At 53.2% G+C, this 15,868-nt stretch overlaps 5 protein-coding genes across 5 annotated transcripts; 3 read left to right on the top strand and 2 right to left on the bottom strand.

The window, feature by feature from the left end:
* Positions 1-786: 786 nt before the first annotated feature.
* On the top strand, positions 787-3,050 carry POSPLADRAFT_1131082 (hypothetical protein; the record flags this gene model as incomplete). Its single annotated transcript, XM_024484025.1, has 9 exons — positions 787-930; positions 985-1,254; positions 1,309-1,455; positions 1,513-1,592; positions 1,641-1,979; positions 2,035-2,332; positions 2,394-2,468; positions 2,529-2,830; positions 2,888-3,050. The coding sequence occupies 9 exons, from the start codon at positions 787-789 to the stop codon at positions 3,048-3,050; spliced, it is 1,818 nt and encodes a 605-aa protein (XP_024343495.1).
* Positions 3,051-4,270: 1,220 nt separating this feature from the next.
* Positions 4,271-4,749, bottom strand: POSPLADRAFT_1053321 (hypothetical protein; the record flags this gene model as incomplete). Its single annotated transcript, XM_024480379.1, has 3 exons — positions 4,271-4,386; positions 4,440-4,496; positions 4,551-4,749. The coding sequence occupies 3 exons, from the start codon at positions 4,747-4,749 to the stop codon at positions 4,271-4,273; spliced, it is 372 nt and encodes a 123-aa protein (XP_024343494.1).
* Positions 4,750-5,221: 472 nt separating this feature from the next.
* Positions 5,222-5,671, top strand: POSPLADRAFT_1131354 (hypothetical protein; the record flags this gene model as incomplete). The annotated part of the gene is made up of 1 exon (XM_024484067.1): positions 5,222-5,671. One exon carries the CDS (start codon positions 5,222-5,224, stop codon positions 5,669-5,671), a length of 450 nt encoding a protein of 149 aa, XP_024343493.1.
* A 4,931-nt stretch (positions 5,672-10,602) lies between these two features.
* On the top strand, positions 10,603-10,901 carry POSPLADRAFT_1044062 (hypothetical protein; the record flags this gene model as incomplete). Its single annotated transcript, XM_024478452.1, has 2 exons — positions 10,603-10,722; positions 10,776-10,901. 2 exons carry the CDS (start codon positions 10,603-10,605, stop codon positions 10,899-10,901), a joined length of 246 nt encoding a protein of 81 aa, XP_024343492.1.
* A 2,784-nt stretch (positions 10,902-13,685) lies between these two features.
* Positions 13,686-15,366, bottom strand: POSPLADRAFT_1053319 (hypothetical protein; the record flags this gene model as incomplete). The annotated part of the gene is made up of 12 exons (XM_024480378.1): positions 13,686-14,019; positions 14,078-14,197; positions 14,255-14,298; positions 14,352-14,396; positions 14,454-14,603; positions 14,658-14,671; positions 14,744-14,755; positions 14,819-14,899; positions 14,956-15,045; positions 15,105-15,125; positions 15,181-15,208; positions 15,265-15,366. The coding sequence occupies 12 exons, from the start codon at positions 15,364-15,366 to the stop codon at positions 13,686-13,688; spliced, it is 1,041 nt and encodes a 346-aa protein (XP_024343491.1).
* Positions 15,367-15,868: the final 502 nt, after the last annotated feature.

Raw genomic sequence — 15,868 nt, 5'->3', positions numbered from 1 at the left:
TACGTAATTCTATCATGCGCCAAATCGCGAGAGCACCGCGTCTAAGCGCGCATGTGGCTGAAGTGCAATCCTTCGCTATGCTCAGGCAGTGGCTGACTGTGGCCGCAGATCCCAATGATTCTGTATCGAGAGCGCCTGCATGATATATATCGGATTGCAATAGTGCAATATGAGGGGTATAGCGACCTGGCAAGAACCAAGCCCTTAGATACACTGTCACTGTACCGTTTCCCAAATTCCATGTCTCGCAGCACATTCCTATAAATCGTGACCCGGAGATATTTGGGTATTATCCACAAATTAATTTATATCTCTCGTATGGCTGGAATGTACGGATATCTTTGAAATTGCAAGACGGTGTTTCAATAACTATAAGGATCTGCTACAACAATCTGTTGCACTATGTGAAATGATGATTTCCATCCCTCATACTATGATCGTGACTGTAATGTGTAAGCCGGAAACAGGAAACGGTGCGGACGACTGGGTTACTTTTCCGCACGCAGTCTTCGTCATGTGATTATGAAAGTCGCGGACGTTGCACCCAACATGAAGCGCGCGCAGGTTGAGGGAAGTGCATTACGTTCTGCTCACAGGAGGCTCATTTGCTACTCGGACACTGAGGTGATTTTGGAGTCTAGACTCACAGTACGTATCTTTCACTCTTGTCTCAAAAACTCTAACAGCTGCGAGTGCAGCTGTTGTCATATTCACCTTGCCTTATATCCTCATCGCGCAGCCGGACACAGTCAATACCGCCCGCCTCTTGCTTAGGTTGATCTAGTTATGGACTACCTGAGGACACTAGGCTCTGCCGCGGTGTCCTCTCTCGTACAAAAGTCAGGTCTGACTCTCCCGTTCTCCCTGGGTGCACGTGTAACGTCATTCGACAATCACTCAATATGGAACCTGTATGATGGGACGAAACGGGTAGGCCGAACTAATACCTCGATGTGTCCATCGTCTTCATTATTCGGCGCATAGGACGATGGATCCCCGGTGTCTGTATTCGAATTCGATGCGGGCTCTCCGGGAAAGAGAAACGTTCTAGGGCTCGCGAAAAATGCGCTCAGGAAACTGCGGACCATCCGCCATCCGGACGTTCTGAAGTTCATGGATGGGGTAGAGACGGATTCCACCGTCTATATAATGACCGAGCGAGTCCGCCCGTTATCTGCAGCACTGTCGGAGTGGTCTTCCAAAGAAGCACAAGAACGCGAAGACTGGCTCATCTGGGGTCTGCACAGAGTGTCGGTCCGTAGTAACTCCACTTTGGTCCCTACCGAGCTTGTTGTGACTGACGTCTAGGTCGCCTTGGCGTTCCTGAATGACCCTTGCTCTTCATCGCATGGCAACGTGCGCGTAGACTCCGTTTTCATTTCTGCATCCGGCGAGTGGAAGCTGGGCGGATTTGATGTGTTGAGCACGCCAAAAGATGAGGCTGCTGTTCTCTATGTACGTAGCACAATACTTGGAACGAAAACCAACCAATATATCTCTTCCCTTTCCTAGACCATGGGCGGTCTTCTGCCAGACTCTGCGGCGCATTCCTCCCCAGAAGTGAAGAAGGGCGGCTGGTCCGTGCTCAAAGAGTGATTGTCCACTGCATCGAGCTTAGCCCTCACTAAACTTTGCGCCAGGCACAATCCTGCCGTGGCAGATGCGTATGCACTCGGGCTCCTCATACACGCCGTCTTCAATCCTACGCTCCCACCGCCAGCTACAACACATCCACCTCACCCACCGCCGACAGCCGCTTCCCGCGCCTTGATACCCAATGTCTTGTTTTCTCCCTTCAAGCGGCTTCTCAACCCCAACCCCAAGGCTCGGCTGACACCGAAGGACTTCCTTGAGATAGGCATGGCCCAGACAGCTGGAGAAGGCTCTGGCTTTTTCGCCAATAACCGACTCGTGAAGGTGTGCTCAGGCTTGGACAACTTCAGCTTGGGCAGCGAAGGCGAGAAGACAACTCTCCTACGGTCGCTGTATTTCCTTTCCACGTTGGTCATGTTTACTGAACCTCGCGATCCGCAGAACTCTCAAGGAATCCTCATCATCTTTTCCTACCGAATTCATATCCTTCCGCGTGTTGCCGTCCCTTGTGTCTGCACTCCAATATGGCGGCGCTTCTGCACCAGCTATTCTTCCGCTTGTCCTGCAGATGGGTAAGAGCGTGGCACCGCAAGATTACTCTTCCGTTATTCTTGTGCATTTGGTGAAGCTATATGCGAGCCCCGATCGTGGTACACGACTCGCGCTGCTCGAGCACCTGTCCGAGTACGCAGACAAGCTGGACAAAAAGACAGTCGGCGAGAAGATATGGCCACATCTAGTACGCTTTTTGCTCGTTATTGTTGTTTTCTCGTGGCACTATGCTCACTTGCAATATTTAGCAAACTGGCTTTTCTGACACGGTTGCGATTATCCGTGAGGCCACCGTCAAGTCTATCATCCTATTGTCTGATAAGGTGCGAGGATACTTGTTTCCTTTCAATTCTCAGGCTACTAACTTTCACTGCGGGTGCCAGTTTGGTGACCGTATACTGAACAACGACCTCCTGCGCTTCCTCGCCAAGATGCAAGGCGATCCCGAGGCATCCATCCGTACCAATACGTGCATTCTTATCGGCCGGCTGGGGCCATCGCTTGGCTACAACACGAAGCGCAAGGTGCTCGTGCCCGCATTCACGCGTGCACTCAAGGATCCGTTCGTGCATGCGCGCGTAGCAGGACTAATGGCGTTTATGGCGACTGTAGACTGCTACGACGTGGAGGAGCTTGCCACGAAAGTAATCCCCAACATGACATTTGCCACGATTGACAAGGAGAAGTATGTACAACGCGCATATGGCTGGCCAAACCGTGCTCATGATCTCTGACATCATAGGCTCGTCCGCGATCAGGCGTTCAAAGCCATGGAACTGTTTGTGAAGAAGCTAGAAGAACATGCTGCGTCTATGGTTCGTTGCCCCGTTATCCTCGCATCAGCTCCTTCCGCTAATGTGGGACATTATCACCCTGCAGCCGGAGACCGCGATCCCAGAGAATGATGCTATGCCGCCTGGCTTCCTCCCGCCAACATCGCCAGGGTCGAACACACTGGTCAGCAGCGCAGCAGGAGCAGCCGGTGCCCTCGCAGGCTGGGCTATTTCCTCTCTAGGCAAGAAGGTACGATTGCAGTTGTTGCTCTCATTGCCGATTCACCATTTATGGGACTACAGCTTGCTGCGGGTGAGCTCCAGAGCAGCATGGAAACGAGCGTGGATCGACCGAGCTCCGCGCCTCCTCCTTCTGCTAGCACGAATGGATCTGTCAAGCCTCCACGCGTCGGCGCTACATTGTCGTCGCCTGCGGTTCCCGTGCGCCCCGCGAGCTTCGCTGCCCCTGGGAATGCATCCAAGGCAAAGGGTATGCATCTGGGCGCAAACAAGGTACCTGCGGGTGTGCAGGCGTCAAGCTCTGTGCCGGATTGGGCCCAAGAAGCGGCAGCAGAGATCGACGCAGGGCAAGGTAATCCTTGGGGGAACGACGATCTGATGGATGTCAATGCCGATCAGGACGACTGGAGTGCGTTCTTCGGCAAGCTGTATGTGCTTCTTCACTGAATCTTTCCCTAGGTGCGTTTGAGACTGCGCCGGTAGCTCCAGTAGTGGGCCTGGGATTCGGAGACGTGCTCGCACCAAATGGCGGTATGTCAGATTCGCACAATGGGATTGTCGTCGTGTACATATTCACAATCTTCGCAGGCGACGACCCGTGGGCAAACACAGGCTCGCCTCCCAGGACATCATTATCAAACGACTGGGGCGCTATTTCTCCTGCGGCTACGATCCCTATTCACCAACCAAAGGGAAGGGTCCCGAGCAGGGCGCTTTCTCCGTCTTCTAATAGGTTGTCGACATTCTCCGCACGGTCACCAACGCCGTCGGATAGCGGGCGAGCGAGTCCGGCAGTGCCGGAAAAGACGACATCTCCACCACAACACAGTACTGTGGGGATGTCTAAAGAGGAGAAGGCCGCTGAGATGGCAAGAAGGAAGGAGGAGAGGAAGCAGGTAAGTCGAACAGCTGGCTGACCATGTTGTGCACTCATGTCGCGTGGGACTGCAGCGTATCGCAGCATTGAAGGAGCAGAAGAAGAATGCTGGGGCAGCCAAGGGCTGAGGTACATACATTATCAGATACAGATACCTATGATCGGGATACTATTGACCTACATATCGCTTATTTTGTGGCACGAGCTCTTCAAGTCGGACTTTTGATAATGATGCCTATGTTGACCTCTCGTCTGTCGATCGTAATCCCTCGACAGGCACGCGTACGAGACGCTCTCCAGTGGCTGGAGGCTGGGCCTCGGGGTTGTTAGATTGCCCTTCACGCGTCGACACTACACCAAACAATCGGTGCCTTGACAACGAGCGATCCGGACAAGGTACTCACAGAACAAGCTCAGGATTCTGAACATATTAGGCCACTGCTCGAGGACCTGGCCATGTACTGCATGAAGACGCGTGAACACATGCTCAAACACGTAAATTTATTAAAACGTACCTGTTCCTGCGTCCGCCATGACATCGAAATCATTACTCAGCTCCTCTAACCGCTTCACAAACTGTGCACTGGCTCTATCTAGCGCAGCGACCATCTCATATTCCTTCTTCTTCTCAAGCAGTCGCGCTGCTGCCGCGGCGTTCGCCGCAGGGTTCGGCACCTGGGATTGCCGCGCAGACGTGGCTACAGATTGACGCATTTCACGGTTTCCAATAGGTTAACAACGCAGACAATCTCCAAGGGCGTTCGCGATGCGGTTACGTTCTCAATAGCCACACAGAACAAGGCAAGAGCGGAAGCGACTTGAGGTCTTGCCTGATTTGGCAAGTGGTTGTTTTTTTGCGGACCCACAAAGCGAACGCGACCACGTGGCGTTTGTAGTCCCGTGGCCAGCACAAGCCTGAACGAGCGCACGGACTCCCCCGCACGGTCGAGTTGCAATTGTCCTCATTGTTGCCGCCATTCCCGCCGTCGCCGTTGTCGACGGGCGGAGGCCTCTTTCTACTCTCTACGCTATGGATACCTCTCCTATCCTTCCTGTCCCTCGTCTCAGGCTCACCCGGTATTCTCACGCGTACGCAGATAACCACACGCCTGTTGCGGGGCCGTCGCGGTTATCACCTCAGCATGAAAGCAGTGAAGACGAAGGCGACGCTGAATCTACACCGCGCATGCCCCCCGTACCTATCGAGCAAGACTCGCCACGGCCCACAGCACAGTCTGCCCCGATGGATACGCCTGCTGCGCGTCTTCGTGCGCTGCTCGCTCGCGTACCCAACTCGAACTCATCTGCGACCCCCCGCGCGTCCAACGAACGCGTCTCTGGATATCAAACACCGTCAGAAGCCGACTCCGACCTTGACCCGCCTTATTCCACGCTAGCAACGCCGAGTATCGCGCGGGAGAGCTTGAGGGAGCTGTTCTCGCATGTGCTGCGTGATCCCGGAAACACTCCACGGAAAGGTAGGCTCCGCAGAAATAGCATCGGCGGCAACGAAGTCGACCCAAGCCCACGCGTGGCGCGGATTGAGGAGGAACGGTCGCAGAACAAGGGCAAGCGACGGAGCATGAGCGACGAGGAGGCTGAGCATCTGTCGAGTGGGTATCTGTCTCGCAGATAGTCCGAGGGCGATAGACCATCCCTTGCCAGCAGCCTCGATGGAGGTTCTGCGGCACGTCACTACGGCTCATTGTGCGCTCGGAGCAATTTGACTGCTCGCAGCTATCATGTCTTCCCGATGTGCCTCAGGCAGGTTGTTTGCCATGAAGTACGCATGCGCAACGTGTCTGCTGCATTTTAATCCCTGCCTAGCCCAGTGGGCGAGCGGTGAATGCTGTCTTAAGACGCTTGCTTTGGCTGACAAACAAACCTGCCTGGTGCGTATCTGGCACACGACTGATTCATCTCCGGCTCGCAGTTCGTTACGTCCCCTTACATATCACAGTGGAATTATGTGCATCTCCATTGGATTCTCACTTCTTGCAGACAAGCATAGAAGTCGAGCTTGACGCAATCGAGTGCGTCATCGTGGGACGCGATACATTTGCTCCGGAAAGTTGTTGGGAGCATTTGTGATAGTGGCGACGCTGCTTACGTTCAGGCTGGATGCTAGTTTCAATCCTTTAGCATCGTGATGTGCCTCAACATCGTTGATGTAGGGCAGGGTGGTCAAACCGTTCTCTTATCCAAGAAGTCGCGTTTTGTCTCGACCTGCGTTCACATTTCTCATGGTGTTTTTCTTAGATGTATCCCGACGGTCTGACGAGTCCGCCCGATCGACGACGGCAGCAACATTCGATGCGCTTCGGGAGCGACTCGCCAAGTCGCGTTCGCTCTTCCCCACTATTCCCCGCGATCGTACGTGCTTGTCTTGATCTCCAACGCACATTGCTAACCATTCTTCAGAAACGGCGGTCATGGACATGTCGATGCCGCCCTCAATGCCACCATCAGACACTGCGGAAGATCATGCGAATATGCTACGAGAGCTGGACAAGTCTGAGGCGGCTCCTCCACCAGTGGCGGAAACACCCGCACGTACCTTCCAGCTGTCAGAGCACATGCAAACTGAGTCGAGTGCGTTACCCATGTCAATATCGAGAGTGTAATTGCCAACGTTTGTTGTAGATCTGCTAGACGGTGATTCTGAGATGCAGAAGGCACTTCGGACTATGGACAGCTCTGAGCTAGAGTCATTGCCTAATGGACGTCAACGTCAGTAATTTTGTTCATCTACAATGGATGTATGCCTGACTGCGAATAGTCCCCTTCCCTCCATCTCGTCCAAGTAATGTACCGACGTCACATGGACATGGAAGGCCACTCTCGTGGAGTTCACACTCGAAATCGCACTCTGCGCATAATATGCCCCCCTTGCGGCGAGCGAGTGCAGAGTTGGACAGTTCCAGTAAGCATTCGCGATATCCTGTGTAGATTTCTCTGACTCGCTCTACAGCATCCCGGGCAAGCTCTTCTCAGTCAGGTATGAATTGTATACTCGTTTGAACTTTCTTGAAGAATGATTGCTTACACTATGCTATTCATAAAGACCGCGGAGATGGTCTCCACGAGCGCGAACGCCGGTGGAATCATCCGTCCCTCTCGAAATCTCCCATGAATGCCGGTATACCTCCGTATGCTCGAGACAATGGTCGAAGCAGCCCCACCCGCATGACTTCCAGGAGGAGTAGTGGGGCTGCCCAGTTCAGCTTTGACGACGGAAGCTCATCGCGCACAAGTTCTCTGATGTCACGATCAGAATGTAAGCGATTTGTGCATCTGCATTGAGGTGCCCCACTGACATCCGTCTGCTGCAGATCAAGAACGCACCAGAGAGCTCGAACAAGAGCGACAGCGAGAGCGCGAACGCGAGTGGAACAAGCCAAAACCGTCGCTTTCGCGCTCAACTTCGAGTCTCGACAACAACGATCCTAGTCGGTCACGCACGAATAGCCAGCCTACCCGCCCAGACTCTGCCCAGTCCTTCCTGACGCCTGATAATGCACGCTCACGACATGTCTCGCTGGACTCTATGCCAAACTCGAGCCGCGCAGCTTCTCCAGCGGAGTCGGTCTCTGGGCGAGAGCCCGAGCCTGAGGAGGCGCAGGCGCGCGAGCGGAACTGGAACTCGCCGCGGCCAAAGTGGTCATCGAGCAGCAGCAGTGGCCGTACGCCGTCGCCTATACCAATGTCAGCATCCAAAACGCCGCCGTACACGAAGAGCTCTCGATACCCATCGCACATCCGCAGCAGAGCAAATAGCACCGCATCTCAGCGAGGCGACAAGAGTCAATCTCCCGGATTTCTTGACCGATCTTCCCCGAGGGAAAAGCTTCCAATGCGATCGAAGTCGCCTTTACTGCCATCTGATGCGGGGAATCGATCATCGCATCTGCCAGATCATGAAAGATCCCCTTCTCGGGGTAATGGGGATGACAGCCACTTGTCCAGCCTCCGGTCGAAGTTCGGTTGGTCGTTCCCGCAGAATCGCACGCAGCTACCGCCCCTGGAGCTCGAGGGAGATTCTTCTGAGCGAGCGAAACCTGTCGTGTCGCGGCCATCCAGCCAACTATCGGTGTCCTCAAGCGAGAGTCGAATTCCGGTGCGTTCGCCCAGGAAGAGCGACGCTGCGTCGAAGATGCCTTCGCGCACTGAGGAATCGCCTTCACGTCGTCGGGGACATAGGCGTAGTTTCACAGAATTCAGTCAACCTAGAGTCGCTGTCTCGTCCCGGAGTATTGAGGCTGAACCGCAGCCCTCACATATACATCCTATCGGGTCTGATGAATCTGTCTTCGGTAAGCCGACTCTGTCGTCTCCCACTTTGATGTCTGTCTTAACTATTCCACAGCGACAGATGAAGAGTCACATCTTGTGACCAGTACTCCTACGGCGCGGCCTACAGCTCTGCCACCTCCGGACGCCAAAACTTCGCCGCCTTCGTCACCTACAAGCTCGAAAAACCTTAATAACAATGCCTCCAGCCTGCCCACAACCATTGCGAAACCTGAGTCACCCCCACCAACTCCTCAAGACCGAATACAGCGGGCTTTCTCCTTGCAGACACCACCACGCCCTTCATTTTCTAGTATCTCGAAGATAGAGTTCCAGACGCCATCACCTCCAAGAAACATGCCTGATCTGCCTGAACCGCCCTCATTCATGGAGGATGGGGTCGAAGAGAATGAGCATACCCCGATCAACGTGCAGCCTCCAGTAGGGAACCTCACCATGATGAAGACGCCCAGGCCTCCAGGCGCGTGGCTACAGACTCCTGGTCCACGACAGGTCACCCAGGACCCATTTGTTCGACCGCAATCAACGCCTCCCGGAAACGGTGAGGTTCCACATGGGAACGAGCTGGAAACTCCCGTGTCGACATGGCCTAGGGCAAATTCTGCCCCTACCCAGACACCTGCGCCCCCTGGAGCATGGATGCCGACTCCTGGCACATCCGTAAGGAGGAAGAGCATCCTCAAGGTTCGCTTCGACGTGGAATCGGAGACGACTGTCTCAGATGTCGGTGAACATCCATCCGGGGAGCAGCCGAGTACTTCTGATGCAGGCACATGGGACACAGGCAAACAGCAGTTCATGGAGAGGCTGGCCGCTGCGAAGGCAGACCCCGATGCCTCAGGTCCTCCGCCGATCATGCAGGCAAATCCGCTCGACCCTCCGTCAACGCCCCCGTCGCTACCCGTTCGAGCACCTCGTAAGTCGCCCAAAGTACGGGTAGTCGACGCCTATGGTCGTGAAACATCAGACGCCGGCCCCGACGACCAATCCACCAGGAATCTGCGCAACGGTGGTGTCGTAGAAGCCCGCAAGGCACCTACAACACCGCGGAATACAAGTAGGGTGAAGATCGTCGATGCGATGGGGCGAGAAATCGAAGACGCCGTTGAGGAGCAGGCTTTTGAGGGCGACACACCATTATCACATAATGAAGCCCTGGCTCGCGTTCGCGAAACTGTTGCTCACATGGCTGAGGATTTGAGCGAAGCTGACAGGCAAGTCCAGTTCCAGTGTAGTCCGGTACTGCTCGTACTGAGTGTCAATCATAGATCTCGTGATGCTTTAGTCGTCGACGAGGACCGCGTCGAAGTCCTTGAGGACGCATCGAAGGCTGCCCGCACTGCTAGACAGCACATATCGAAATCACTGCAGGTCGTTAAGGGTGTGGGGGGTGATATGAAGTCCAAATATGGACCTCTGCGAGAGAGCATGAGGAAGAGCCGATTCCTTGTATGTAGGAATCGCACTATTGTGGTCCATCACTAATCGATTTAAACCGCAGCCAACCGCTATTGTCGAACGACGAGTACAATGGAATGCTTCCTTGATATGCGCTCTTATACTAATTCAGTTGGTCTTATTGCTTATGATGTACCGGTGTGTTAGATTTCACAGCCCTCGGAACACCTGTCTGATATTCTTTTCGCAGTTATTCGAATATTCGCGCCAGGCGTACCTTCCTCACGACGTACTATGACCCATTCTACGCGGACCTTCACCTCTACACCACCCGAGATACCTTCGACCGCTCGATACCCTCACATCCCACCTGGTCCTTGTCCTACATCCCTGATACTATTGCTCGCGCTGGCTGGACTGGCGCTATTATAGAGGTATGGGGAAACGCGACAGCCTTTCTCAGCCAGTCCTCAGAGGTATGGCGCACGCAGTCCCGCGGGCAGGCACCATTATCGTGGCCGCCCACATGAACTACCGAGCACGTTATGCACTCCCATAGCTTACAGCATGTTGTATAAGTTAAGCTGTCTTGCTTATTGCTCCGTGCGTTCTCATGTGTTGTATACAGTATAGCATGCTGGACGAAGTAACGACTACGTTCCTGAGGTGACATACTCGTGGTGTTCCGAATGGTGGTACTCCTGCCATTAGTGTGCAAAGTTATGAAATGTCTAAGTGGCGTTCTGCACGCCTTCGGGTCAGTTCATTCTGACCTCTATCAGCTCTTGCTTGGCGTCTCGAATCTTGCATTGTTCGACCTCGTTCTCGCATCCTGTGCTTTGCTTTGGGGCCGATTCTATGTCTGCACCAAAATGGCTTTTGCTTGATACAGTGCTCGTGATCCCAGTCGAACCGCGTATAGACGCTTCAATGATACATATTGCGAAATTTATTTCCTCGCCATATTCTGCCCGTCTTGTGAGTGACCTCCTTAATTCGAACTGGAGCTAATTGTTAAGACATCTTGGAAGCTGTTTGCGCCTTTTCCTGGCGAACCTGCAGCCCTTCGCGTGAACATTTCCGAATCCAATAACTCCTCTTGGCCCGAACACAAGGTGCCCGTAAAAAAACAAAAATGCACCTCCAAAGTCGTGTAGCGAATCTGTGGTACCAAGGCGAGACCGGTGCAGCACGATTGGTCTCAAGGGTAAAACTCCTGATTGCCCTCCCCATCAAACTTCAGGTTGGTCCTAGCAGCAGATCCCGGCTATCTCTGCCGATGCACCCCGCGGTACTGACGTCTCGTAACGCAGTATAGCAATCGTCGCAATCACTCATACACATGCTTTGTTCGGAGCGCCACTTCATCATTCCTATATGCGCTTCTCGCGTGGGGCCATCGCCGTTCTTGTTCTTGGCATGTTTACCTCCATGTATATGCTACACACGAGTATATCTGCCGGTACCCTCCTACAATTGATCCTCTATTGGGCAATGTCCGGTTAAGCGATCTTTGTGTACGTGACGAACTTGCTTCAGAGCTTCTGGCGCGTCCAATGACGAGCTGTATCCTGCCACCATGCTGTCTCAAGGAGGGCCTTCATGTGATATTCAACTCTTTGGAAAGTCCCAACGAGTTGTCATATATGTTGGAGACAAGTCAAGATTTTCTCTGAATGATGTATAGCGATCACTGATCCTTCGAGTATGGGTGTCAATCTTACGGATGAGGCATTCACTGCGTGGATATGCGTGTTCAAAATCCTCGACGAAGTGTCGCTTAGAACCAGATAGTTGAGTATCCGTCGTTCGCGCACGGTCTCATGGAAACTAACATCACTTCACTAGTATCGGTAATGCACTTCCATCACATATTTTAATACTCCAGCTGCGCATGCGAAAACACTATAGCATTAGCCTCCAGGTCTCATTTTATGACATCTTCTGAACACACGTCCCGTGTCGTGACCATTATGCAAACATATCGGTCTAAGGCCGTTTGGCAGCTGACTTGTACATTCAGGACATCTCTTGAACGACGTGCGCATTTTCAAACTCGTGATCTGAGAGGCGAAGTGGCGGTCCGATCAAGTTCCCAAGATGCCGATCTCGAAGGGGTCCAGGCTACCATCAACGTCGGATCCTAAATGGTGTGTCGTCCGCTTTCTTCACAAGCTATCAATTTTGCTTACCAAGCAACAAGGGAGATCTGAGAACAATTATTTTCTGCCGTTCTCCAGAGGCTCACTCATAACATATACCTGTGTTTGGGAGTTGGAAGACCTCTGTCCCCTTTTGAAAGGTACCATCCTGCACACGACAGCTGCCAGGCACCTGGCTGTAGTGAAGCGGTGCATATACACTAATTGATGGTGACACCGTCACATTTGGCAATTGATGCGTCGGGCTTTATCAACGCGACAACTGCAAGCGGACAGGCAAGGCAAACGGCGGCTCCATTAGATACCAAATTACTTCTTGAGCAAATGCCATCATTGTCGTTCGACATGGAGCGGCTAGCAGACGGTTATCAAAACGTGGACATCCTATCATCCCTGGCAGTCTCGAGGAAACGTCGGTCGAGCCTCGAGAAACCACGATCGAACAGACATTTACCGATTCATATATATGACAGTAGGAACCCAGCTTTACGCATCCTCTCCCACAGCTAGACACGTCTACCTTCATCGTCAGTACCAATTATGACCCAGGTATAGTCTCACTGTCCTTTTCTTATTACTCCACAAACGTATTCACGACAATAGGTCACAACGTTCGAGGCAGGACCCATTGCCTCGACATCGACGTCTCCTTGTCGCCGCGCGTCAGAACCCTCTATCCTCGACGACTCATTGACCTCTGGCGATGCGCACCGTCCGTATGGCACTGCGCGTCAGAAAACGTTATCAATTCAACCTGCTCCCTTTATACGCGCTTATTCTGCACCGTCCTCGCCGCTGCCACGCCCCTTGCCAGTGCCGCCGACAAACGCCCTGAGAAGCCTCGGTCAACGTCCAGTATCTGAAATCTTCTCACCGGCGGCCTACGGAGGCTCGAGGCCATTGCATCCTCGGCCTCTGCCCTTGCCGACGCGCAAGCTACGCCCCTTGCCGGTTCCTTCCCAGACGGCATCATCATCCACATCGTCTCTTGACAGCCCATCGCTCCAAGCGCCACGTCCACGGCCATTGCCGTCTCCGGCACGAGCTCTTTTTCTTGATATCCCTCCCTCACGTCCCAGCATTCCAGGACTGGAGGACGAGCCCTCCAGCAGTCATGATACTTCAGACATCCGGTCACCGATGGTATTCCAACCTCGCGGGGATCAACTCCAATGGACCGCCATGGATGCCGACATGGCCTCTAGTGTTTCAAGCCTTGCGTCGATACCGTGCTCTGCGTCTGTCAGCCCTTCGCCCGATCCCGTCCGTATCAGAACTTCCATAGACGAGAGCGCAGGGCTTCCACCCTGCGTCAGCTCTGAACAAGCGAGGCGCTACACTGAGCAAGTGCCGCTGTGCGAGTCACCGTTCCGCCGGCGAGAATGGGTGCTAGAGAAAAAAGGCAAGAAGATGACAGAGACGTCGGCTGACTTCGAAGTCGTGTTGAATGCTCTCCGAAAGCTGTAAATAACTGGTATGCCCTTGATCCTCAGTGGTGCCTACATTGTTCACAATTGTGGACAGTAGTTATTACCACATGCTGGCAATCGCTATAATCTCTTGATTACTTCATCGCGTGCCACAAATACTGCTCAGTGCGCTAGGTATGCTGCGTCCACATTTGCCGCTGACTGAATTACGAGCCGGCTGCCGGAACTGATTGTGTGCCCGTGATTTTCTCCTGTTCACCGTCAAGGCACGTGTGCTCCTTATTTGTCGGCAAGCAGGCAAGAAAGTACCGGGACGAGGCGACAATGTGTATGTAGCTGCCAACAGTCTCTAATCACGACCCGGAACGTACTCATACATTGGCCAATCGAGGAGGACCGTTCGCTTGATCCACTCTGGCAAGGGTCGGTAAATCGCCGGGGGGAGTGGAATCAAGATCGACGTTTGCGCCCGGTATTCCGCATAGTTCTTCCAAGCATCGGAGGCCGGTTGGCGTGCCGGTTCGTTGACCGTCTCACCTTGAATGCCGCCTTCGACGTCGGGAACGTTGAGGTTGTCCGTTGACGGATTATCTCCCGACTTCTGAGGAGGATATGAGAGCTCGAAGAATTTCTTCGCCGAAGGCTTCTCGGCCGTGGGCACACCCGAGGCGAACATGAGCAGCCTGTTGAAGAATAGCGTCGTTATCTTACTTGCGAGGCTCGACGTACACATCGACTTACAGCGTAGTGAAGATAGGCGAGACAATTGCGGCATATTGTGCTCCCTTCGATGATGCATCCAGGTGGCCATTCGTTGCAGGTGAGATACTCAGACACCATATCCCCCACCAGCAGAGCATCCTAAGGGCGATCGTCAAACTCACTGGGGTGCCTTTGAATGAAATAGATGGCACGTACTCGCCGAAGTACGGAGGATGACGTGACCATCCCCAGAGGCCAGCCTGTGTAGCGGGGAACTGAGCACATGTGAACACGATAGATGGTTAATACCGACGTTCAGAGGTTTGTCTTTCGGCCAACCAGAGGATTTGTAGTAGTACTGTGGTTTGTCTGTGAGAAGAGCAGAACATGCGGGCTTCGAGTGCGGTGTTATCACCTTCTGCACATCCGCTACACTCTCGACGATCCAGCCAACGGCCCATAATATGACGCCTACGATGTCTGCTGCCGTACCGAAGCCGATATCCGATCCGACGGAGATTGCAGGCGAATTTAAGATGGTGAGTGGAAGAGAGACTGTCCACACCTGTACGGCGTCAGTGGGCAAGTTGACTCTCGAAATGTGATGTATGCGGCGTACCCAGATAATTTGACCTAGGAATCATAACGGATGGAAGACATGTCTGTCATCTGATGTTCTGTTCGTTCTGCAAGACTGTTGCTTACCGATCCAGAATGCTGAGGATTGAGATATATCAGATCATGTCAAGGCACAACCATGGAGGACGCATTGCTGCTTACCGAGGAATTTGAGGAAATGAGATCTGATGTCGTCAAACCTCGAGTCGCTACCTCTCTTGAGTACGCGAAATAGGAGGAACCCTAACCACGATATAAGGATTTGACTTCAAATCAGGACTCGGAGAAATGCGACGTACCAGCAAGGCGGGCAGCCCATACCATCACAAATACACTGACTACGACGTTACGAGCGTGGAACGTCTGACCGGCTAAGAGGGTTATCAAGGCTAGGGACGTCGATGAATACCGCACGCCACAACTCATGATGGGGTAAAAGTTGAAACACCTAAAATGAAAAAGTTCGACCCTAATATAAGCAAGGTCAGCCTGCATATACTTGTGACGTTTTTCACTGTACACACCTCCAGTGAAGTCGGTCAGCTTGTCGAACTACATGCAAGTGTTACCGGGCTGACACAGTACATCCTACGCATCGCCCAGCTTACCTGGAACGTCCAGGCAAGAGCAAAGCCTAGAAGTTGCCATCCGACAGTAATAAGGAGGGTGATGGACAAGTAAAACCGGTCAAGGACGTTTGTGGGAGCCATGCTTGGGTCAATCCAGAAGTAACACGGTAAGAATGCTCAGCCCAGCGGGCAAAGCCTAGGAAACTCAGGGATGACGAGGTGTTTAGTCTCGAACCAGAGGATGACAGGCCGGTCTGGAACAACTGTGGGACCGCCTAGGCCGTTGGTAGCTTTAAGTCCTGCTGGGGAAATAGCCACTACGGCCAGTACTGAACGTTTGACGGACAGTAGTGGATCTATGATCGTTGTGATGGACTACGTCCGGCTTGAAAGAAACCTAATCAACCGCGTTCCCCACGCCTTGCAACATCAGGAAGTTGAGCAGCGGTTTGGAGACACTTCGGATTAAATAATATCAGGAGTCAGGAGCTTGCGGCTTGATCTGGTGTACTGATGCGACGCCCGAACGCAAGTTGAGATGGCCAGTGGTATCACGCAGGCGCGTCTGTGGCGGATGTCAATCATAACATGTGATCGTGCCGATGGTGGCGTCAAGGCTGTTGCCCGCTCGTTATCGACGATC

This window comes from Postia placenta (genome assembly GCF_002117355.1).
Source record: "Postia placenta MAD-698-R-SB12 unplaced genomic scaffold POSPLAscaffold_2, whole genome shotgun sequence".
NCBI classification, from domain to species: domain Eukaryota; kingdom Fungi; phylum Basidiomycota; class Agaricomycetes; order Polyporales; family Adustoporiaceae; genus Rhodonia; species Rhodonia placenta.
Note: the sequence above shows the minus strand (reverse complement) of the source record. Positions and strands in the feature narration are given on the sequence as shown.